The sequence below is a fragment of the Strigops habroptila genome, chromosome 5, assembly GCF_004027225.2.
Source record: "Strigops habroptila isolate Jane chromosome 5, bStrHab1.2.pri, whole genome shotgun sequence".
In the NCBI taxonomy this organism is placed as follows: domain Eukaryota; kingdom Metazoa; phylum Chordata; class Aves; order Psittaciformes; family Psittacidae; genus Strigops; species Strigops habroptila.
The window spans coordinates 24,041,648-24,067,614 of NC_044281.2; the positions used below are offsets into that span (position 1 = coordinate 24,041,648).

Genomic DNA, 25,967 nt, shown 5'->3' on the forward strand with positions numbered 1-25,967 from the left:
GGCATTGAGTATTTTTCCCTAAACTTCCTTACTAACTCTGTCTTGAATCAGTGGTATTTTAGGAATGGTTTTATTCTAATATAGCCAGAAGCGTTTTAGAATTGTGTGTAAAAGTCCAAACGACTTGTGTGTATCCAAAACCTCACTTGTATTAAAGACTTTAAAAGTGATTAGGTTTAAAGTAAGTATTTTCTCAATAGGTTCTATATTATACATTGTTTTATATATATATGCATAAACTTGAAGTTATTTTTGTACACATATTTATGCACATACATATATGTAAGTTATAGAACAAGGGGTTGCTGTCATGGCTAATCAGAATTTCTCCCCTTCTGCAAGCTAAGTATTGGAACATTTTTGGATAAATATTAGTTCAAGATAAAATTGTCCCAAGAAACATGTAGTCATTAAATAAAGATTTTAATTTCTTGCCTTTGGGAGCATTTTATTAGGTTAATAAGGGGTAATATATTTTATCAAGTCCAAGCTTGAGTCTGAAGCTAAATTATATTGTTTGTTTCATGGAAGACAAAAAAAAAAAAATATTTCTTTGATGCAGATCCAGCAATCCAAAACTTCTGAAAATTCTCTAGAAGGTATTTTTGAAACCATGAGGAAAACTTCTTGATCAGTCTGGCATTTTGATGATTTTGGTTGCTGTCTATGACTGTATTTTTTTAGACAGCCTGTGCAGAAGGGCTGTCAGAATTAAAATGGTGCCAAGACTTAGTAATTTTTAGTACTGCTGCTTTGCTGCTGAAGTCATTGGCCTGATTTGTGGATCGGAATTACAAACTTAATGAACAAATAAAAAGAAATAACTGTTCAACATTATCCAAACATCATCCTGCAGACAGCTGCAAAATATATTCTTCTTTTAAAATAAATTTTGTTACACTTGCCAGTTTCAGTCATCCATTGCACTTTAGTCCAAGCTGGCAGTTAGAACTGACACATCTACATTGCAGTGCAAGGAGGTAGCTGCAGCCTACAGAGCCACTCCCAGATTAGCACTAGCTCACCAGTAGTCCACCCAGCCTCTTAAGTCTAGTCTTCACGACATAAGTGCACAAACCTGTTCAGGATGCTGGATGAATTCTCAGTAGCAGTGACAGCTATTCTGTTATTGGTTCCTGTTTTGAAGGTAACTTGGAGACAAATAAAAGACAGGTACATCATTTAGTTGGGATGATAACTATAAGGTAAAAACTGCAAAGGCAGTTTGGGTCATGCAGTCAGGCATGTTTATATTTGAGTTTATTACTTTTAAACCATACACACACTTCAGAATCCTTGGCAAAAGTGGCATTAACGTTTGTTGTATATATAAGGGACTCTTAAGGATTCAGCTATGGATGATTGTGAATCAGTCTTTGCTTCCTTCAAGACAGCATAGCTACTTTGTACTATAGCTGTCCAAGTTATGTTTTGCCTAATTTCTAAGTAAATAACGGTATTGTATTGGCAGTTTGGCACTGACTTGGGCCTCAGAGTGCATAAAATGTTAACTGAGTTTAGTTCTACCTCTCTGAAGCTGTGTGTTCTTAGAAAGCATCTTCTCTATTGCTCACACATGGGAAAGCAAGCCACAAAATGAAGCAAGAAAAAGCAAGAAATGTGCTTTAAAAAAAGTCACAAACATGGAAATCTGGATGAGTGTTTAATTTATGCAAATTATTCTTTATTTTCTTAGGATGGAGTCAACAGAAAAATGTGAAGCGGTGATTGCTCATTTTAATGGAAAATTCATAAAGACACCAGCAGGAGTTTCTGGTATGTTGCATATATTTCTAACAAGATGTATGAATGGGTTACTGCTTGTGGAGTGGAAGCCTGTTACACTGATTGTTGATCTGGCTTCTTATTCAGAAGCTGACTTATTAAAATTAAACTGTGTCTTGTTGGATGGCTATAATACTTGCTCACTTGGAACACAGTATATCACTTCTATAAACCTTTTATAGGAATCCAGTAGTGTTCTCTCATAGCAGATAGACAAGCAGCTAAGATGCCTTAAGCCAGCCATGCACAACTTTACATCCTACATAATCCCAGTTGAAGTCAAGAGACAAGTATGTGTTGTATGTGTATTGGAACAGAATTTGGCTGATGGTGCATGGACAGGTTTGTTGGGGTTTTGTTTGGTTGGTTGGGGGTTTTTTTTATTTGTTTGTTTGTTTTGTCTGTCTGTTTGGGGGTTTTTTTGGGTTTGGCTTATTTGGTTTTGGATTTTTTTTAAGAGGCAAAAAATGGACTACTTTTGCCATCTGTTGATTTTTTGAGGTAATTTTCAATAAAATATTCGATTAGAAAAACATAGATTCTGCAGCAGTGCCTTCATGCCAGGCACTTTCATTCATTGGGAAGCTGTGACTCTCAAGTCAACGCAGGCTTTGAGATTCTTCAGGAAGATTGAAGGGCAGGTCAATGAAAGATGCTACTTCTGGAAATACTGTGCAAGGCAAAATGCAGAGAAGCTACACAGTGCAATTTTTTTGTTGTTCGTTTTGTCACACTAAGTTCCTCATCAGTTTGTTTGCTTTGTTAGCACTAAGAGACAAAATGTATATTCTATAAACACTTAAAAATGAGGAAAGGAAATTCAGAGCAGCAGAGTAAAACAGAAAGAAATGAGGACGATAAAGGAGGAAAGAATACATGCCTGACATTGCAGGCAGCTTTTGGTAACCATTTTATTGAGAATCCCAAGTGGGAATTTTACAAATTACGTTGTTGATGTGGTTGCTGAAGCCGCCTTTATTCTGCTGGTGAAATGTTCTCTGCAGCCAGACCCTGACACCGAGGAGGAGAGCAGTCCTCAGCAGGCAGACAAGAATGTGGCTTGTTTAGTAAAACTACATACATGCCTCATCCCTGAAAGATTACTCCAGTTTGAGGCAGTCTGTTCTGCAGTGGGGATGGAAAGCTGCTGCAGAGCACAGGAAACCACTCCCTTCACCAACACTAATCTAATGCAGGGTTCTGACTTCCCTGTCTTGGCTTTTGCAGGCCCTTTGCATTGGTATTGATTGCTGAGATTCTTTAGTTAAAACTTTTTTATACATAGGGGCTGTAACATTTATTTTTCTATTTCATATATTTAGCAATCTGTGTTTTATGAGATGGAAAATCCCTTTAGGGGCGAGGAGATCACAGGATGATTTTCTCTGAATGCTGACTGTGCTCTGATCCACCCTCTGTGATTAGTTTTATAGTGCTGCTATGGCTTTGGACATAAATAAGAGTAAAAAGTATAGAGAAACTAAGAATTCAAATTAACATGTAGGGGTTTCTATTCAATTAGAACCGGTAAAAAAAAAATGTATCAGAACTTCCTATTAGTTTTTAGCTTGCACATTTTTATTTTCAGTTGTATTATCCTGTTCTCAATGAACAAGTCATCAAGCATGTCATTGCTAATCATGCTGTCTCTGGTGGGCCATTGCTGAAGCTGGAGTTGCACCCCTATATGATCAGGTTCAACCACATAGAAATAAAAAGTTGCTGCATGGAATTCTAAGAACAATTTCTGCAGTGTGGAGGAAACTTTACCAGAAAAGTCTGATTAATTAGGGACAATAAATTTGCACAGAACTGGTGATCGTCAGAAAATGGAAACTAAAAAGGCATCTCAAGATGTAATCCATCTCATGGACTTTAAGTTCTAGTGCTTTACTTGGCAAAGTATTCATCTAGGCTCTCTTTCTAGAATAGGTAAAGCAGCACATACCTCCAGAGACTGATGTGTCTTTGCTGTCAGCTGTCCTTGTGGTTACAAAGAGTTTCTAGATGAGTTGCTCAAAAATAGGTAACTCTAAATGTCTGAAAGTCAGTTAAGTGACACGAGTCACACCTCCATGGTGCTGAAAAGTGTGATAAACAATTAGGTGCGTACAGGTGTTTTGAGAACCTTGGTTATTAAAGACCCTCAATTCTGTTGTATAGGGTACAGCCTCAACTCTGCTTTTCCACGCTCGTGCTGTGAAGTTGAATTGCTTCTTTGAAAGGCTTTGATGGAGTTCAAATTCTTTCTGGAGTTCCATGCCACATCGCAAGCATATGTCAAATAATGCAGTCTTTTTAGAGGATGCAGCTTATGCGTAATAATATGCTGCAGTTTGCCAGAAAGTGGGGCAGTCATGGGGCATCTGTGGTCTTGGACTACCTGCAGAGAGAAAAGTGGATGTAGTGGGAAAGCTCTTGGACAAAGGTTAGGAAAATGTTTTGAAACATATTAGCATCCTTCAGGGTTGTAGAGGAGCAAGTTTAAATAAATGCAAAATAAAATCGTAGAACTGGAACTATGTTTAAATTAAAACATTCTGTCCTAGAAACTTGGCTAAGATCAGCAAAGAGAGCTGGCTATAAAAACACTGTTATCAGGTTGAGGAGGGTAGGAGAGACTGGCCTGTAATGAAATAGGTGTGGGAGGAAGAACATCTGTTCAACAAAAACATGCTTTCATAATGTAGCTTTGTTATTTTAATCAAGTTTGGGTTTAAATGGAAGAATGGGTTAAACAAAGTTATGGGAAGCATACGTGAAACCTTCTGGAGCATGAAAAGACAGAACAGAAAAACCTCAGAGAATCTGAGAGGGCCAGAGGTAGCACTGGGTGGTCACAAAAGTATTGACTGTAGAATTGAGAGTGACTGGGCACTGATGATACTGAGCAAGCTGAACCCAGATGAACAAGGTATTCAGGCTTTATTTCCCTGCTCTATATTAGCTTAATGAAGTATATTCAATATTTAATATGTCCTTCTTTGTCTTCAGTGAGGAAGAAGGAAGTTTAGCTCAGAGAGCAATTTCAAATGCACCGCAAGTTGGTATAATCCTAAAACTCCTAGGAGTGGTCTGTTAGTTTCACCATTTGTTGTAGTTGGGGTTTGTACTTCCATTATCTAAGTTATTGTAATAGTTTGTTCTGTTTTATGGACTGTGACCTTCTGTCCATTTCTCTTAGGACTTCGATTTTTTGTGTTTCATTCTCTTCTCAACTGTATGTTTATTACATGATTGCTATAATCTTGAAATAACTTGCATTTAGTTCTACTTTCCTCTTTGAAGAGTTATTGTTTTCAGTGAATAATGTGATATTTAAAGCTTTACTGTTCTGTGAAATGTGAAGCTCATGACATGAATTGAAGGAAACAGACTAGCCTACTACAAGGGACCGGGAGGCAGAAGATGAGTAGTATGGGCAGAGAAACGTTCATAGCCTCCCTCCCCTAAAGACGATACTTAAAGATGATATTAAAGATGGCACTGTCTTTTTGTCTTGCGTTGGGCCCATAATGATGGTACGAATGATCTGCTGGGCAAAATCATGAAAGGCATCTCCTCCCTATCACAGCAGCATGATAATATATGAGAATAATTATTACATAAAGCAGTTGTGCTGTAGAATACCTAAGGTATTTGTAAGTCTGAGTGTATTTGTTCCTGTTGTATTTAAAATGAAAAATACAGAAGTTTAAAAGTTTTATGCCTGTTGTACAGGCTTTATGGGTTATTTAATACTTCTTTTACTGAGAAATAACCTGAATAATTTTGTTTCAATGGGTGTAAAGTAGAGAGCATTTTTGATGAGCAGCTCATATCATTTTTGCTTCAGGAATGGTGGGTTATGGTGATGACCCAAAAAGCTTAGGTTATCTGTCACCCATCCTCCTCTTCCCACTTATGGTAAAGATATTGGTCACTCAGATATTTTTTTAGGAGGGTATATGAAGACAGGTGAGAGAGCCCTGCTTCTGCCTGTGCTCTTGAGTGGAGGCTAGGAAGAGGTCCACCAGGTATGGTGGATACTACTGTTTGAAATTATTCTGATCCTCCTGCAGGAGAGGAGTAAAATGGAGCCTTGAAGTAGTTATTTTGTGGCAATCATTTTTGAGCATTTTCTATTTGCTTACCGTTACAAAGAAAAGAACACTGCAGATCTCTATATAGTGAATTTAAGCCGCTTCACCTTAAACTCATATCTCTTAGTTATATTTCACAGATCCTTTAGAAATAATCCATGAACCACAATCTGAAAACCACTGCTAAAAGGTATCAAGAGGTTACAGTGCTGGTGTTACTCTTGATTATCACACTGAAGGCAGAGAAACCAAAATTTTACACATTAGATCAAAGACTAGAAGCTTTTACTGCTCTAATTCTCATAGTTCCTAATTGCTGCTTAGTTTTAAGAAGCAACGTTGGAATAGAAAATACTGCATAAACCCACTAAAAATATACTCCTGTGACAAATTATTAAACTTTGTGTAAATTATAAAAGAAATGTGGCCGTGAGCACTGCATTTAAGAGATGATGAGAATGGTAAAGAGTATGTATTTGGTTTCTCTTAAAACATACAAAGCTACTGAGATCTAGGGTTGCACAACTTTTTCAATTTGCACAGCTTTTGGCAAAAGGTACTAGCCGTACAGGCTTGCTCTGTCATTCAAGCAATATTTTAATGTCAGAATTCATTAGACCTATGTGCTTTGTCAGTACAAAATAAGCAATGAAAGTCACTAAAAAATGCTGTTCAATTGAAAACTGATTAAAAGAATATTATTTTAAAATTATTTTGTTGTATTTGTTTAATATCTGAAAGCAGGGTTTATTGAAAAGTTGATAAAACTGGCCATGTAAAGTTAAGGGTGTAAACATAAAGTCCAACATAAAAACATCAATTTTTTTTTTTTTTTTTCTTGTATATATGTATTATTGTCCCTGCCTGTGGCAGGGGGTTGGAACTAGATGATCTTAAGGTCCTTTCCAGCCTTAACCATCCTATGATTCTGTGATCGCGTGGTATATATTTGGGTAGACACTGAACAAAGACTGAATTCTGATCTACGTATGTGCATGTGTGTACGACAAGGAAGTATTTACTCTCTGGACTAATATTTTATTCACATCTTTCTTCTTTAAAAAAACCGTAGAGGAGGTGATTCGGGAGAGGAGGAGATGGTCAGCACTTTCCAAAGACAGGTTTTAATGCACTGACCTGCAGGAAAATGCAGGAAAACTCATGGTTACAGAACGCCTCCATAGCAGCTCAACAGACATCTACAAATCATTGAGAGTGTCTGTTGCTTTCTGTTGTCAGTAGAGTTGTCATTCTGAATGTGGTGTCTTTGCTGCTTAGGTTAGCTAGAAGTAAGTCCGCTGTAAGTTGTAGCCTTTTATATCAGCAGTCTCTTAGCTCTTAATGCAACTCTGAATATTTATACAATGCCTCTCTGTCTTGCACATACAGACAAGTCACTGAATGATTAATGATCTCTTTCATCATTGCGCCTGTACACTTCCCAACAATTAAACAATAAAAATGACTCTCCCTTCCTTCCTGGACCACAAAAAAGATTGCTTGACTGGTCTGTAGGGCTTGTTGGAGTTTTTTGTTTATGTATCAATTATATACATGTTTTCATGTGCAAGAGGGAGTATGTCACGTATTTGAAAAATAGGAGGAAAGGTAAACTGAAGAAATAAATTTCAGATGCAATTTTGAAGAGAGTAAGGGCTAAATTCATTCTTTGGTTGGAGAGAGATCAACAGATCATACTTGGCTCCCATGAATGTTTGAGGTTTGTCTCCTTCTCATGACCCTCCCTCTGATGACCATCAGTCATTGTATTCTTGAAGCAATGAACACAGTAGTATTCAGGTCACAGCTATCAAAGAGCAGCCAAAAATTGGAGTTAGTTGCAGCAGTTCCTACTGTCAGCGTTCAGATCTTGAACTGGAATCAGGGAAGGCAAATTCTATAGAGCCTTTTCACAGCAGTTGGCCGTATTAAATAGACGGTCTTCTTCGTGGGTCTTTTTGGGGTAAGGTTGGTTGGTTGTTTTTTTTAACGTGAGTTGAAGCTCTCACATTTGGTTTCATTTATGGACACAGTGAGGACCAAGAGAAGCTAGAAGATGAGAAAAACAGGGGTTCCCATGACCGGATCTGTGCTCAGTAAGATGGAACACTAACTTCAGGCAAATCACAAATGAATGCCTTTTTAAATTTTTTTGTCATTGCTGCGGGTTTTGGATAGTGAATATGCAAAATCCAGTACATGTGGATAATTCTTACTCCATTTTTATTTTCTCTTTAAATTTGTCAGGAGAGTGTCTACAAAGGACCATGGAAGATGTTTCATCATTTAAAATTTAGCTGGTTTCAGTTATCTACTCACAAAAAAAAACCATTCTGAAAATAAATTTTTATGAACATTTTATTCTGTTTGGACAAGTTTACTCTGACTTCTAAAAAAAAAAAAACCCCACAAAAACTTTGTCTTGAGACAGTGATGAGAAATGTAAGCACAAATAATGCTTTCAAGAAAAGTTTTATACAATTCACTGTGGTGATTTTTCATGAAAGCATAATGCAACTTTAAATGAAGTATTTACTACCTGTGAGTGCATAATACAGAATCACAGGGCTTAGAAACCTTTAGGTATTTTCTGACATCTTTATAAGCCATTCTCATGCCAGTTTCTTTTAACTTCATCCAGAAATTTATAGTGTGTATTTTGGAAGTCACGTATGCTTCCCACAGTACTGGTAGGTTTGAAATAATTTATAAGTAGCCAGAGATACTCAGCTTGGGGAAGACTTCATTTAAGGCAGTTAACTTCAGTATTGGATCTCAGCTCTCTCTTTCTGTCAAATGGGTTTTTTTTTCACTGTGTAAAATCAAGAGTCAAAATAATTTCAGACCAGAGCCTGACAGTTTTGCCCATATTGACTAACGTCTGAGATTATCTCCTCTTATTTTAACAGAACTGTATGTGGTTTAAAATGCTGTGTGATATGACCAAGGTTTTGGGGATCTAGCTTTTATAAAGTAATGTGAAATTATCCATTGGTGTATTCATATATTACCTTTCTCGCAGTAGAACTGGTGCTAGCGTTTTAGGTATGCCATCCAAAGCCAGGGATGACTTGGCCATTAGTGCTGGTTTTGTGCCGAAGTTGTAAAAGTCAAGCTCTTTGCCAGGTTATAAGTCTCTGAGGTTTTCAGTCATCTTTTGTAAAAGCAGACAGTGAAGAGCACATCAGCTCTTTTTGTTGCACGATACAGATATACTAAAACTTTTCGGGGGGGTTTTCTTTTGTGTGTGGCCCTCCCACTGCATGTGTTTACTCTGCATTTGGAAACTTGCATGTTTTCAGATCCAGCTGTGTCTCATGAAGGTGTTTCCAAACAGAGAATGACTGGAGGAGTGTCATGGTAAAGCTTAGACAGCTCATGCGTCAGGAATTACTGGCAGAGTAGCGCTCACATCCAAGTCATAACAGTGCTTCCACCCTGTGATTAGGGAGGGTGTGGTGTGATGTAGTAGAGCTGTGCTTCAGCCATAGGTACTCAGAAACTATTGCAGTTTAAACTAGTAACAGGGAGAGAATACTGTGCAAAGTTTTCTTTTTCTTTAATTTTGACATTGTAAATTGAAGTCATGGTCAGGCTTGTCTTATGCAAAAAAAAAAAAAAAGGTGATACCATTCAAGACAGTATGGAAAAAGCAAAAGAAAAGCCTTGAAGAATTTCTGGTTGCATTGCGTGCTCTTTATAGAGCAGAGGTAAAAAGGGAATGGACAGTTGTGGCATTTTTTCAGTGCAAGGTGGCAGAAGATAAAGGTGCCCGCTCCACCCTGCTGGTTAGACTAAGTGGAGGTACTGTGCCAGCTCATTTGGCTATTCTAGACGAGCAGAGCAATTTAAGTTTTGGGACATTACTGAAACCTCCAAGGGGTGGGGTGGGGAATACATTAAAGACCTTTGGCCAGATTTATTCTTAGATGTACCTCTTAAGAGGCAAAGCTCTGAGTTCAGATGGTAGTTCTCATTCATCCCCAGACCAACAGCCACATGCTCAGGATATATAGATCATGTTTCTTTCCAACAGGTTTTAAAGCAGTAGTTTTAAATCAAAGATATAAGGCATTCCAGATGCTCTCTTTGTGTGTGGCAGCTATCTTTGTGCTATGCAGAACAGGTGATGCTGTGGTATGAGTCCGTCTTATTTAGCTGTCATATTGGGAATATAACTTAAAAACCATACCTTATTTGAAGCACTGAATGTCTATGTGTGAACACTGCTTCAACTAATATTCCTTCTTCTCAGTTCCTGCAGAACCTTTATTGTGCAAGTTTGCCGATGGAGGACAGAAAAAGAGACAGAATCAGAATAAATATATACAGAATGGAAGAGCATGGCACAGAGAAGGCGAGGTGAGACTTGTAAGTCCTCCCTTCAAGCTTTAGTGTGGGTGTACAATAATGAATACTTATGAAAATGATAGGCATTGAGACTTCTTGGCTTGGCTCTTTGATGTATTAAAAACGTGCAAGCAATTCTTACCTGACAGCTTGCAACTTTATAAAATATCATATCTTTTCTTAAGAGGAAAAAAGGCAAAATGTGAAACACTAAATCCTACCTCATTAAAGTGAACAATAAAACCTCCTTCAGCTTGGACAGGAATATGCCTGAGATATTTCTCAAATAAAACTACCTGAGACATAGCTTTATTTACATGTAGTAAACAATCCTTTGATTTATGCAGCATTGCAATGTACATCACTTTCATAAGATTAAAATAGTATACCAGTGCAGTCCAGCATTAATTTTTTTTTTTTAGTCACAGCTCTTTTCATCTTTAATGTTCAAGATAATAGTTTCCTAGGCTTACTGTGGTTAGCAAGCCTAGACACCTCATTTATATGAGACAAAAAAATTCAAATGTGTCTTCTGAAAAACAGCACTCCCCATTCATTCTTCTAGTTAATATATTGTAGACAACACCCTAACATAATCATCTTCATGCCCTGCCTCTCAAACACACACATGTTCTCTTAGCCAGGTATTTCATAGATTGCATTTTGTTCCTCATGCTGGGAACTTGGAAACTTGTATTCATAGCCAATATTGCTGACTATCTTCACTGTATAATTACTTTTGTCTATTAACCTTTCCCTAACTTACAGTAATAAACGATTTCAATACAAACTTTCAATTAAAAAATAAAACTAAAGAGTAAGAGAAATAATTTACAATAAAAGTTAATTTTATCAACTCTTTTTTTTCCACTTTTTTTCTTTTTTTATTAAAGGCTGGAATGACACTCACATATGATCCAACCACAGCTGCTTTACAAAATGGGTATGTTAAATAATGGTACACTTAAGGAAAAAAAAAAAGTCTGCATTATGAAAGATGCACAGAACTGGCATTTAATTAATATTTCTTCATTTTCTAGATTTTATCCATCACCCTACAGTATTACAGCAAACAGAATGATCACTCAGACATCTATTACGCCATATATTGCTTCTCCGGTTTCCACATACCAGGTTTGTATTTAGAACTTAGTAGCTGAAATGGTTCATTGGAGCTTCTGTTTATTTATCAATTGCTACATCTGGTTTCATGAATTCTCCAATAATGCTTCATTTTGATGAAGGGGGTTCTTTATGCTGTACAGCATGAAAAAAATGGCCTTAAAAACTATGAGTGCGTTTGTTTCAGGAAGCACAGCAATTTAATGAGATACATGGTGTCTTGCAAAACAAAGTCACTGACTTGTGCTCATGGTCAAGATATTTGTAGCCACTTCTGCTTTTCGTGTACGATTTTTCATTTTTTCTCGGTCACGTTCTTTTAATGTCAGTAATACATCTTTAAAGTAATTATTCTTTACTTAAAACCTTCTTGATTTAGTTAAATTCTGTTTCAAAGATATTTTTCCATGCTTTTTGAACTTTTCTCCAGTTTTTTTTCAGTGCAGAGAAAGGCCCAACAATAATGTATTACGTGGTTGTACTAAGAAGGGTGTGGAAACTTGCTAGACAGTAGAGAAGGAAATCTGAAAAAGAGTTCAGAGTACAAATTACATTAGCATTCAAATTCAGTGTTTTTATACTAGGAGTAAAGCATTTAATAGCCTAGAACAGTATTTCTAACCCAAAAGTTACTTTATTTTGAACAATAATTTAAAACATGAACCATGCACATTTTTTGTTCTTGGGGATCGGTCCAAAGCTTCCTGGAAAGGAATTTTGATAGATGGCATCTTGAGTCCCTACTAGGGGATATTGACAAATAGTTCAACATGTTGGGAAATTATATGGAACGGTTTGATACAAGTCTTTTAAGAATGCTCATTTTAGGACATAATACATTTCAGTTTACAAATAAGTTGCATTTAATGCAACTAGTATGGCAATCTCAGACATATGCTCTGTAATTACTACTTGAGACATGCCAGTTATCCCAGTATAATCTAAATAATCAGCTATTTTGGCATTTTACGGTTTAACAGATGAAGTAAACATCAGTGATTCAGGTCATAAATAACCAAAACTGACTAAATTTAGAAAATTCTTACTTCTCTATGTCAGGGAAAGGACAAGAGGCTGTTTGCTTTTTAGCGAGAGAGATGTGCTAAGTTTTCTAGGTCTGGGTGAAAATTAATGTAGAAAGCTAACAGAGGCACTGTGGGCCATTTGGTCAGTATTTCCTTGCAGATATTTCCATTCCATTCCAGGTGAGAAGAGGAAGAATTGTCTAATATTAATTAGTCTGGAGGTCTAGCGTCTTCTTATGTGAACAGAGTGTTAGGTAGGAATTAAAACAGTGTACTCTGGGGTAAAGGGCAGCTGGATTAATTTTATATTAATTTCTGAGGTGACTTATGCAACACAATATTTGCTCTTGGCAGACAGTGCCAGTACTGTATTTTTCAGTATATTGAATCATTCTGCTTTGTACAGCAATACCTCAAAAATTACAGCAAGCTCTTACCCAGAAAAACATTCCAATAGAATTATCTGCTATTCTTTATTAAAATGTAAATTATTTATCAATACAAGACTCAGATATTCAGAATCCAAGTAAAGGTTGGAAGTTGGCATGGAAGCATACTTAGGAATATAGTCTCACTTTTCTGCACTTATGAGATAGGCAGACCACAATACTGTATGTTTGCAGGAATGTTGTTAGCATTATTTCAGTAGACATGGCATGGAGCTTGAATTATTGTAGATGGAGTTATTAACATCATTATGCTTAAAGTGCTGCAATAATAGGAATTGAGAATTAACTGAAGTATGCTGTACTGGGGAGGGAGGAGGTTCTTGGCCAGAAGAGTTTCACAATTTGAGTATTAGTCACATCTTCGTTACTGAACCCTTCTCACTGAAACCTGCAACATTCTGTCATCTGCAGAACAGGACGTATTGTAAGAGCATGATTTTTTTTTTTTTTTTCTTTGAGGCATGGTATAACCTGTTCCTAGTTTTATTCTTATTAAAGGTAAACAAATTTCATAAAGCTTTGGCTGTCGTTTGTTTCTGCAACTCCTGTATACCCAAATGGCAGTAATAAGCCAGGTACTATCATAGTATGAGCAGATCAGCCAAAGCTTTAGTCAGGCTGTACCAGTATTTTTGCCATTAAGCTCTTGCCTGAGGAAAGGGAGGGTTCAGGTGTTTTCCAGTTTTGAACTCCTGTTTGCTCTTTTTCTGATTGAAGAAGAAAAAATATTACTCAGATTTGAAAGTCAGTAGCAAAAGGAGGGAAGAAATATTTTCTTCTTGCAGAAAATACCTCACCTGGATTTTTTTCAAGACTGTCTACCTGTCCTGTCCCAGAACTCTGAGAATGATGAGGCATTTAAGGGCCTTTAAATGCCTGGCAGCAGTGGTGGGTTAGTTCTGCATGTGTAGTGCAGGTCAGAATCCTGCCTTATCCTACACACCTGCAGGAGATGGGGAGGAAACATTCTAATTCTTACCTTCAAATATTTCTTGGAGCACACTTTTTCAAAGAGCTGTTGCAACCAGCTGGGTTTTTTTTTTTTTTTTAACTAAGATAACCACGAAACCTATTAGTTTACCTTTTAATCTTTTTAATTTACCTTTTCATCCAAAGTTAGGCATGCTACCTCAATTTAAAGATTTGGGTAGTCAGTGGTTTTGGAGAGAAAACATGCTAGCTTCAAGAGCAGGAAAGCTCATCAGAACCTTCTCTTCCTGTTCATACTGCAATGTTTTGGAGAATAAATCTCCTAAATCTCCTTGTTCCTGGAACAAGAGTTCAGCAGAATTCCTGTCTTCTTTTTCACCTGTGAAAATCCAGTAGTTTATTAGAATGCAAATGATTCTATACCTTCTGAGGTCCCAGTTACTTTCCCCAAAGGAATTTCAAAGACGGTCCTTTTTCAACATAGCAGAATTTTCTCATGGATCTGTCTGAACCCTTTCAGTGTATTTGGTAAAGTGTTTGAGACCTGCACTAAAAACGTAGTGTGCTGTTCTGAAAGGTGCATGTGGTATATTGTCTCCAAATCTTGTTTCTGATGTACAGGTACAATAAATACAGTTTTCATAGAAATCAGTGTTGCTCCACAGAGTGACTGATTGCATTAAGAAGTGAATAAATAAGGGATGGGGCTTGTTAACGTTATTTGTTAAATTACTACTATATCTCAGTTGGGAGTATTCAGGAAAAGAATGACTAAAATGAAAAATACTGCTTTTGTTCTAGGTTCAGAGTCCTTCTTGGATGCAGCCTCAACCATATATAATGCAGCACCCAGTAAGTCTTTATGCTTCTTCATTGCTGTTTACTGTTTGTATAAATACTTCGCATACTTTAAGCAACAGGAAATAGATCAATTCCCACTCAATTACTTCCAGACAATTACATGATGACAATTACATCATGACTAAATAATGGATTCAAATAAAAAGAGAAACAAAGATAGTAACCTGAATTGGGGCTTCATTAGGAAAAAAGAAAGCTTCCTTCAGGGTATCAAAGTGATGAGGATGATTAGAGTTACCAAGTCAGCATCCTGAGGAAACTTTTTTTTATTATTAAATGAAAAGCACTTCACAAATACAAATGTTTTACGTACTGTTTACCTATCAGGAGCTGGAATCGAAGACCCAAGGTTTTAAAATGGGTCTAGAGTAGTTCAGACTGGATAATTTGTGAAAGACAGATGGATGTAGTGATATAAATGACATTATGGGCACCCACTTGAGAAAACCTGCATAGCTGGTTCTGGCTTCACCACTCATGAGTGATGCTAGTCTCCCTACACTTTTGGCTGTGGCATCTGTACCAGACTGTCGGGCATTCTAATCTATACTCTCCCATGATATTTTGCTTCTTATCTGTGTCATTTGCCAACTAAGTACCATAATATCTGAGACTTACTGGGTTCCTTGAGATGAGCATTACAAATAATAACAGGAGCTTTAATATATGCCCTCCTGTAGTTAGCAAACAAGTCTGTTTCTGAATATAGAAAGGATATTGTCTTGACTTTAATTAACCTCTCCATGCAGATTATAGAATGTAAATCTTCTTGGCAGAACATTTTATTCTTGTGCATGCAGAGAAGGTGATACTCAACCAGAACACCGTCTCACAAGCTTAATTGTTCGTGGTTTTTGATGCTAAACACGCATGCATACAACAGGTTTTAACTTTTCTATCAACACAGATTTTCTTAAAAACAAAATCTTGCACATCACGCTGTGAAAGACAAAAGTTGATATGTTATAATAAGGTGTATAATAAGGCTATAAGGTGTATTAGTTTCACAGAGGAAGTTTAGATTAGATATAAGGAAGAAGTTCTTTACAGTGAGGGTGGTGAAGCACTGGAATGGGTTGCCCAGGGAGGTTGTGGATGCTCCATCCCTGGCGGTGTTCAAGGCCAGGTTGGACAGAGCCTTGAGCCACATGGTTTAGGGCAAGGTGTCCCTGCTCATGGCAGGGGGGTTGGAACTAGATGATCTTAAGGTCCTTTCCAACCCTTACGATTCTATGATTCTATGATTCTGTAAGGTGAGATTTCACAGTTGAAAATAAAGATCTAGATTCCTGACTTAAGTTCAGTTTTGGCCTGTGCAAAGACTGGTGCTGTCTTGCTCATTTGCTTTGCAGAGAAGCCTGCAGTCTACGGACAGGAAATTCTTTTAGTGTTTGATGTGCCTGTGACTCATTTCATCTACACTGATCACATGGTTGTTTTTCCAGCTATACTCTCTACGGGTTTTTTTTCTTTTCGCCTTTTTTTTTTTTGTTTGTTTGTTTTAAAGGATTAGTTATTGAATCAGAATGTTGGCTTTCAGTATACTGCAATTATTTCTGTTAGTTTTGAGCCTCCATCAATTTTAATCAACACTTCTGCAAGCATAAGTCATACAAAGTATTTGGAAATATCTTTTTGTAGAGCATGCTTCGTAAAATGAAATTGGTTGATAATCCTCCATTTTAGGTAACTCTGAAAACCTTAAAAGTGTGCCCTCCATATTTAGCAATCTCAAGTGTTTAAAAATTTGACATATACTTTTTATGAAGTTAACAAAATGGTACAGGAGTGATAGAGATCATCCAGCCATTAAGTGGGCAGCTGTCTTGCGTGTGAACTTCGCATACGATGGGTAGAATTCTAATACAAATGTTCCTCCAAAGCCTCCATTCCTAAAGATGAGATAAAAGTTTCTTCCTAAAGCCTGAATTTGCAAAGCTTAAGCTAAATGAATCTATGTCTGGCAATATGTGTAGATTTTTGCTGTAAAGTTAGCATCTGGTTAAACTAGTATTTTACAAAGTGTTTTTAGCAGGTATCTCAAGTGCACTGTACTTCAGTTGTGTGTTCAATAGGAAGTCAATGTAGTTCTAAACCCATTCCCAAACTGTACAAAACACATCTGCTGGAGTAGAATATTCAGAATGCCTCAGACCTGCTCCCTGAGTCAGTTCTCAGTCTAAGGAGAGTTCTTGGGGTATATCAGCTCAGAAGGACTTAGACTTTCAAATGCAAAATGTAATTAAAATCCGAGTGTTGCCACAACCATTTCTTTCTTTTTCTGTTTTTTAACAGGGTGCTGTACTGACTCCCTCCATGGACCACACCATGTCACTACAGCCTGCATCGATGATAAGCCCTCTGACACAGCAGATGAGTCATCTTTCATTAGGCAGTACTGGAACAGTATGTAGCAATTGAATGCAAACCAGAACTTTCACAAGTAGAAAATACTGCATGTAGATCACAGTATGCATGTTGAGCCTGCATATAGGGAAAAGTAATCCTTTAGTCTTTCATCCAATAAAATACTACTAACTGCTTCCATTTTTAAATCGTATCCAGCTCTTTTTTGTCAGTCTGTTAACTGATCAGAAATTGGAAATGAATAAATAAAAATAGATCAAAGCAAATGAAAAGAACTTAGGAGGCAACTCCAAAGTTGTATTGGAAAAGAAAAAACAGTTGTTTTACTCTTCAGGAGAAATTATGATGATTTGGATTAACAGAGAAAGGACAGTCCTTTACACAGTATTTGAAATCTAAATTTGAGTTTTCTCAAAACAGGTATCTCACTTTTCTGAGAAGCCTGTTGATGTCAGACACAAAAGTCTTTTTCTCATTGTATATTGCTTTAGGGAAACAGTTAATATCTGTTAAACAATATCATGATAGGTATTTTGAGTACTCTTAAATTTACATTGGGCTTGAACTCAACTTAATGGACTCCCTGTCTTTTTAGTACATGCCAGCCACAACAGCTATGCAAGGAGCCTACATACCCCAATATACACATGTCCAGACAGCAGCAGTTCCTGTTGAGGTCAGTATATTTTTTAAAAGACCAGAGATAAGAGACATGAATATGATATTAGGTTTGGGGGGGTTTGTTTTGTTTTGTTCCTAGGAAAACTAGTGTTTAAAGCCTAAGATTGTAACTGTGAGTGCACTGTGAATACAATGTGTATAAAAATTATAAAATGTCATTATTCTTTACTAATATAAATAGTAGCATAACAAAGAATTACCTGTACTTGAAGCAGTGTTCTGTATGAGCATAACTCAGATGAACTTTATGGGTTTTGAAGCCTAACTTCCAGTAGGAAAAGGTCAGGGTATGTTGTAGTTTTGTTCTTTCATTTAGTTTTCCTGTGAGCAAACTTCTCTGCTAACAGACCATGATTGTAACTTTTTGGAAATCCCCATTTTTATCCTGGTACCTCAGGATACTTGTTTATTAGGATATTTGCTTAAGAAACTCCTCTGCAAGTCCAGTTGAAAAGCATAACTTAAATGGTAGACAATAGTTTGTCTACTATACCTTACACCCTTTCATAGGTCAGTACTTCTTTAACAGAGGAGCTAGGCAAGGTATACTGCAGCTCTTTTATTCAAAATGAGTGCTTAGACAGTTTCTTCAAAAGCCTGTAAGGAAAGCCATTTTATTTCAAAGTCTGTTTGTCCAAAAACTCCAGAAATTGTTTGGTTCAGTTTATTCATCTACCCATATGGGTTGGAGAAGGGCTTTTGCTAATTAGCTGGTAGCACTGTCTGCCAGAGCACTGTCAGCTGAATTAATTCCCTGGTTTCTTGGGGGTCTGTGTGCAAAGACCCAACTACAATTGTATGTGTTGCCTAGTGCCAATCACACCACAGTACTCAAAGCAATAGTGTTTGTACATGTGGTAAGTAGATCTCATTCTTCTCGCTGACCCTCAAAAGGAAAGGGGCAGAATGATCTTTGGCATTTTCAGGTAGAAAATATACTAGCAGTTATTGGCTTCCTCTGTGTATTTATTTTTATAATGTTAAAGGTTTGTGCTTTATTTTAACTATCAAGGCAGCTGAGGAAATACAAGGTTCTCATGATCATTTTATTTCTCTGTTTGCTGAAATGTAAATCAGTGCAAAATTAACACCTCCAATTTAGAATACCCCACTTGAGAAAAGTTAGAAAAACTTTAGATTTGAAGACGGTTAATTGCATCAGTCACATCAAAATACAGATTGCAGCTAATGCTGCCTGATTTTGTCTCATGACTTGTCTTCCTTTTTATTTGCAGGAAGCCAGTGGTCAACAACAGGTTACAGTAGAGACGTCCAGTGACCATTCTCCATATACGTATCAGCAAAATAAGTAACTGTGAGGTAGGGGCTCATCCTGTCACATGAAAGATGTGAATTCAAAGATACTTTATTTCATAACTTACAGTGCTCTGTATTGATTTTTTTAATTCTTTTTTTAATGTCATATAAATAACATTGATAAATCTGGGGACAGGAAGTGAGGTTAATTTGAACTTGGCCAGAGTCAGAAGCCAGGAAGGAAAGCAGAGGTTCCAGAAGTGAGTTAATGAATTATGAGTAATAGGGTTTTAATAATTTCTCTATAGCATAACTGGATTACGTTGGATTTTAATTTGTTCATCTTGGCAGCGTGCTGTATACAAGAATAACAGTGAATTAGTGCAAAACTATGAGAATCACAATGCTACAGGGAACTGTATTTATACGTAAAATATCCTCTAGTTCTGTGGTACATGTAAGAGTTGGAAGCAGCTTTGCGACTGACTTACAGACCACAGGCAGAGAGTTGGTCTGGTAGAAATCCTTGCTTGACCTTTTCTCCTGCAGACTTCCCTGCTCATCCTTTACTCTAGAAAAAAGCAGTTTGAGCCAGAATTTTGTTTTTTAATCCGCATCCTTGTTTGGCTCTAATTCCAGACTTTTACTTTCCTGCTCCAGGTTTCCTCTGGTTTTGCTTGCATGGCCTTTACTAACCAATCGTTAACTTCACACAAATTCCTTCCATGCAAATTTTTACTTTCTGTAGATTGCCAACGTGCAAGTATGGTTTGCACTAACCATTTCCGTCTCCATCCTCCATGTTTTAAAATTCTGGAATTTAATTCTTTCTTAACTCATCTTTTTGCGGGTGCTTTGTAAACCAGGCAACTTGAATACACAATTGTTTTAATCAGATTTCTAAGACCTCATAGTGAAAAATTCTGTTCAGCTGCAATAATGTGCTAGAGGCTGTTAAGAAGGGGTTTTCTACAGCTTTCACAGCATTTATTAGATACCAAAAAATGATAATCAGTTATGTGTGAAGAATTTCCAGTTGTGTGATATTCTCCCTAAAATATATAGATCTAACAGTACGCACATTTTGGCATTACCTTGGACTTTGCAGGTCAGATGTGCTGTTTGACAACACTGCTCTCATCCCTGTTTTTGGCAGAGCAATTTCTTACATGTTCTAGAATGTAAAGATAGAAACAAACCAATGGGAAAACTTCGCACATTCAACAGAAGGCACAGTCTGCATAGTGCAACACATGACCTGTGTTTATTACTGTAGTCTGGCCAAATGCTGGTATCTAGAGAAAGCCCATATCCTTGATTTGCTTCCAGGGCAGGGAGAAAGCAAAGCCACAGACTCTTCTCATTATCCATCGCCTAGTGCTAAAATCATGGCTCCTGCACATTTCCCATGCCAAGGCTGTTGGCTGGTGTTAGCTGCTTTTCAAGGAATTATTTGTTTTGCCTTAAGCCTTCCCTGTGGGCATGTAAAACCTCCTTACCAATAGAGATCTGTGGTAGATGATGAAGTGTAATCCTGCATGTCATCTCCCCTTCCTGCCTTTCTCTCCCAGCCTGTCAGTGTCTTTCCCATAGACTGGGACCAGGCAAGAGCCTCCTGAAAGAATGTGTTGCCATCTGAGACACATTTTATAATTACGACTGTGTAGAATACCGAGCTCTGTGAGCAACCCTGTGCGTTTGCTGTAAGCCAGTCCTCCACACATTTTATTCTTAAGAGAAGTACTTTTACCTGTACTTATATGCAGTAAAAGCCAGAGGAATCAATGTCAGCAGTGGCTATGGCAGTGGGCACGTGGGAAAGGTTAATATTACTCAGCTGATTTCAGCCTCAGAGTATGGCATTTGGTATTTCTGTCCCTGGAACATGTTGGTACTTGTTGTTTTTTGGACAGGTGAAGGGGAGGGAACTGACAGTTATTTCTTGCCCTAAATACATGGGACACTGCAGTCTCTTAATTGTTGTGGCTTTGTTACTGTTGTCAGACTGAAACTTCTGTCTAAATGTACATGCAGCAATTTTGGGAATGTCCTATTAAAAGTCAGTATACATATTGCCATAAATAAGGGGTAAATGACAACTAGCATATTTGCACAAGTGGATACAGTCAATCAGAAATACATAGTGTCTTTCTTTTGGCAGCTACGTTTAATCACTCTATAGCTTCTTTTCAGAAGGTTGTCATGTGAAAATAGTCAAAGGGACTTGAGAAGAAAACCGTGTTATAATTATATACACACCTATAAATCTACAAGCTTTAAAATACCAGACTTTGTTTTGCTTTGAGAAATTCAAAAATTGACTAAACTTTTTTCATTAGCTGTGTATTTTTGTTAAACCCATATGGCAATATAAGCCAATACAGTAAATTGAGAAGTTTTCCTTCAAGTTTAATAAGCCCTGAGTTGCTGTTAAGTATTAGCCATGGTGGAGGCACAGTAGCTGTCTCTGCATTAGCTGTTGTACATAGCCTCCCTGAGGCTGCACCAAAAGAAAGTTGTGTTCTTTTTCCAGACATCAAAAGCCTTGGAGATGCCACGGGAGTAAGCTCACGCACTCAAGCACTTTTGGTCAATTAAAAGGAAACAACAATAACAAAACAACAAAGAAGGGAATAGCTTTGAATGCAGTCTAAGGGTTCCCCAGTGGGAACTCCGCATGCTGAACAGGTATTGGAGATAAGAGGGGGGAAAACACAATACAGGCTGTATCCTGGCAGAGATATCCCTTCTCCTGGGAAGGGCCAAGCACCTGTATTGCCACCTGTGTTACTTCTCAAATTTATACTTGGATTCACTTAAGTCTTCTCACAGCTGTCTAAAATAGGAAATTATTTAGTTTTGTCAATAGCTACATTAGAAAAAAAGGGTGCAATTGTAACTCTGCTCTAGCTCTGACCTTTCTGTGTTACAGATGTCCAGTGTTGACCTGGCCTGGAGAAGGGTGCAAAGGCTGAAACAATCATGGATTTTACTGATCAATTGTGCTTTAGGAATTATTGACAGTTTTGCACAGGTTCTTGAAAATGTTATTTATAATGAAATCAACTAAAACTATTTTTGCTATAAGTTCTATAAGGTGCATAAGAAAAACCTTAAATTCATCTAGTAGCTGTTCCCATGAACAGGTTTATTTTAGTAAAAAAAAAAATTTTTATCAAGTGTTATGACGCAAAAAAAAAAATTAGATTTCTGGGTATGCACAGATGACCACGAAGACTTATTCATGTGCATGACAGAATTTGTGTTTTGGTTTCTTTTTATTTTGTTTGTTTCTTTTTTTCTTTCCCCTTTTTTTCTTTTTTTTTTTTTTTTTTTTTTTTTTTTTGTAATTGTATGAACTGGGTTTTTTGAAGTTTAAAATAGTAAAACATCTAAGATGATGTTCTGTGCTTGCAGTGTGTGAGTGTTGCTTTAGTGCAGTGTTGCAATTATAGTGTCTGGTCTTTTAGCTTTCTGTTTTTCTTTTAATGTAGTGTGAAGTGTCTTATCCTTTTCTATAAATTCCAATTTGCCTTAAATCTTTCAATGCTGTAGCTGTTTCAGTAAGTAGTCCAAACTAATGGTGTAGAATGCTTTGACCAAATGAGCTGGTCTATTATGCCTTGTAAAACAGCAGCATAGGGCTTTTAAAGGTAGTCAATAAAAATTGCTGAAAATTTGGCTTTTTTAATGTGTAGTAAGTGTTTTTAATGATTTTTCACATAATATGTAAGGTAGTGAAATGCAAGAGGGGAAAAAATGTTTTGTGTGAAACACATTTTCTGACTGGGGAAATTTTAATAGGATAAATTGTTTGTAAGGCCATATGCCAATAGTTCCCTCTGGTAGTTTGAATGATTTAGGAACTCTGCTGTATGATGCAATGTAAAATCTTTTTTTGCCTTTTTTCAGAAACTAACTTGATGTTCTAGTTTTAGCATAGGTAGAGTAGGGAGTTTGGGGTGGAGATATCACCGAATGTTTTTGTCCTTCCTTTATACTAATGATAGTGCTTTAGGATGAGGATTGTGCTGAGACTTAGCAAACAGAAAAGTTGCTATTACAGCAAAATGGCAAAAGCTAAAGGACTTGTTTTCAAACATACGCTGAGATGTAAGTAGAAGCATAATTGATTGGGTACTAGCTCTCTATAGTAGGTAAATAAAAATAAAAAGACTTGGCACTTTTAAAAGGTAACTTTACCAAAGAACAAAGAGCCAGTAACCAATAATTCTGATTTGTCTCAGCATTACGTCTTCTGTACTCTTTATTTTTGCCGGACCAGTTTGCGGTTAGGAGAATGTGCCTTTTTTGTACATTTGCATTTAGGTTTTATAATTTTAATTGACGTATGGACACAAAAGCATGAAGGAAGACTTGGATCCAAGCAGTGCCACACTTTACATCATCACTACAAGTGTTAAGTGTAAAGAAAACCAATTTTGAAACTATGAAATTCCTGATTCATAAATACACAGTTATTTGTACTTCACATATTAGATAATTCACTGCTACTAAAGCTCTTTATTACAATTGCATATGTTTTAAATCGAATGATAAATTAAGTTGTCTTCCAAAACTGTGTACTTCTCTGGTCAGCTGTATATGATCAGTTATCTACCTCAAAGTTTATTTCCTTTTGTATTGGGACAGGTTGCTGGCCCTCCCTGTTTCCACAGACCAAATCATCCTAGCTCGGGAGCTAGGGCTAAGCAGTTGTTTCTTTCAAGTATTTTTTAGTTTTTAAATTTTGTGTGAGTATTGGAGTATAGATGTCGGTGACATTTCATAGTTTCAAAAGTAAATTGCTGCTCTGAGAAGTGTAGATTCTAGTGAAATACATAGTCATAAGAGATGTGTTTTTGTTTTTTCTTTTTTTAAGAAGTTGTGGTATTATTGGTTCTATGCTCCCTGGAATATTACTGCTTTGTAAAAGTCCAGACTTCCTGCAGCACCTTGCCTGTATCTGGTAACTTTCCAAACCTGGATCTCTCACTACTTGATATTTTTGCGTTAATTAAAACTGCAGTATGATAGCTGTGTTAGAGGGAGGGAAGAGCTGCTGCCAGAAATGTCTGAACTAAGTGCCATACTCATTGTCTGGGTAAGATTTGGGAAATTTAACCTCTGTACATAAAGAAATAATCAGTTACTTAAACATCACATAGTAGACAGCCATTAAATTATAAAAAATTAATTTATGAAGAAAGACCTTTTGTACAGATTGAAAAAAAAAAAAGATTTTCATAGAGATATCTATATGATCAAGAGAGTTAATTTTTTATTTTTGTTTTACTAGTGCCACAAACTTGCCAGTGGTAACTTATTTGTCCGGTTCAAGATAACTCTGTAGTTTTGTTTCCTAGGACTTGTTGTTAAACGCCAAAAGACATTTTTGAACTGTAAATTTGATTAGATTGTTAGCTTTTTTCTGTTTTATTTCTTTGAAAACTTTTGAATAAAAAAGATCCAAAAAAATGAAAAGCCATCGTCTTTTTCCTTCAGCCCTTCCTTTATTGGGGGGAATACCCAACAGGTTATGGTAAAACCTTTATGATCATTTTGAAGTGCTCAGAGTTGCTTTCTGCTTTACAGTCTGGGTTTTTCCCTCCTATCTTTTGTTAAAAGCAAATTTTAACTCTTTCAAACCACATTAAAGTCACTTATTCTTTCAGACAAGACAGAAAAAGATGTAGGAAAAACATATGACGAGATACCTGATTTGAATGCAAGAACTCTGTTGCCCTCTGTGTCAGCCTGCATGGAGAGTTGGATGTAACCAGGCCTGCACACCGTAGTTGTAAATGCAAGTCATTTTTCTAGAACGGTGGAAATGGAGGGTCACCTTGGTAGTTCATAGCACTGAACTGCTGCCTGAAAGTGCTTTCATCTTCCCACGTGCAGTGGCGTTGGCTGGCATGCCCAGTACGGGAGAGCAGAGGTGATACTTTAGTGGAATTCAGAATGATCCCAAGTGTTTGCCTTCCAGCTGCAATCTTTAAGCATTTTATTTCTTTAAAGATGGTCTCTGATTTTATTACCCTTTTGGCAAGATCCCCGCTGCTGTGTCAGATAGAGGATTGCTCTGCCCAAAGTAAGGCTTGGGAAAAAAAGACAGGAAAATGTGGACTATTGCATTGCTTCAGCCAAATGCTTTACCAACTGTGTGGTCCTCAACATAGCTTTGTATCGATGAGTGTGCCAGGAGAGGGGCGTTGACCTAGTCTTGGGCACTCAAGGGTGCACCCAGTGGCAGAGAGCAATGGCTGAGTAATCCAGTGGGTTCCTGTGACTTGCCACCAGTGCTGGATAGGCAAAAAGGAGAAGGCTCGCTTGCCACAGGTTGTGCTGCCCTGGAGAAACCTCTTTCCCCCTTGGGAGACAGTCCTTTACACTATACATGTGGTTTTGACATATCCCAAGGGCTCCGCCAACCCTGCAAGAAGTCAGGCAGCCTGCTGGGTGGGCTGCCACAGCTTCTCTGAGCAGCCTGTTCCAGTGCCTCCTCACCCTCGCAGTAAAGAACTTCTTCCTAATATCTAATCTAAATCTACCCTCTTTCAGTTTAAAGTCATCCCCCCCTTCTCCTATCCCTACATGCCTTTGTAAAAAGTCCCTCTCCGGATTTCTTGTAAGGCCCCCTTTAGGTACTGGAAGACTGCTCTAAGGTCTGGAGTCTTCTCCAGGCTGAATAAACCCAACTGTCTCAGCCTGTCTTTGTAGGAAAGGTGCTCCAGCCCTCTGAAAATACATGTTTTTCCAGTGGAGCTAGTGAAAGGGTCTCACTTAGAGGTTACATTAGTTCATGCAATAAAGACATCCTTAATAATGATTTCTCTTACTATTAATGAAGAAAAAAACCCACCCCGACCAACCCACCCAACCCCTCACACTGTGTGCTACTAAACACATTTAGACTTGTAACTGAAAAAAATTTTACCATTTTGTGTTAATTTAAATAGTGGCCCACTATGTTGTCTGTACAAAATGTAGTGGTCGAGAAGATGAAGACTTCTAAAGGGTTTTGTTACGCTATTCCTGTTCACCACAAAACTGAA

The 25,967-nt window shown here is 37.3% G+C and overlaps 1 protein-coding gene across 8 annotated transcripts in view; it reads left to right on the top strand.

Moving 5' to 3' along the window:
- RBMS1 (RNA binding motif single stranded interacting protein 1) overlaps positions 1 to 23,710 on the top strand; it is a 146,967-nt gene extending 123,257 nt beyond the window's left edge. For 4 of the 8 annotated variants that reach the window (XM_030486431.2, XM_030486439.2, XM_030486436.2 and 1 more), the window contains exons 6-14: positions 1,697 to 1,776; positions 10,123 to 10,238; positions 11,111 to 11,160; positions 11,258 to 11,351; positions 14,545 to 14,595; positions 16,900 to 17,010; positions 17,567 to 17,647; positions 18,888 to 18,972; positions 21,842 to 22,590. In XM_030486431.2, the coding sequence (XP_030342291.1) occupies positions 1,697 to 1,776; positions 10,123 to 10,238; positions 11,111 to 11,160; positions 11,258 to 11,351; positions 14,545 to 14,595; positions 16,900 to 17,010; positions 17,567 to 17,647; positions 18,888 to 18,965 (661 nt within the window). In that variant the 3' untranslated portion in view covers positions 18,966 to 18,972; positions 21,842 to 22,590. Of the gene's footprint in view, positions 1 to 1,696; positions 1,777 to 10,122; positions 10,239 to 11,110; positions 11,161 to 11,257; positions 11,352 to 14,544; positions 14,596 to 16,899; positions 17,011 to 17,566; positions 17,648 to 18,887; positions 18,973 to 20,017 lie in introns of all 8 variants that reach the window. The other 4 variants (XM_030486434.2, XM_030486432.1, XM_030486433.1 and 1 more) reach the window with 4 other exon arrangements.
- The last annotated feature ends 2,257 nt before the right edge of the window (positions 23,711 to 25,967 follow it).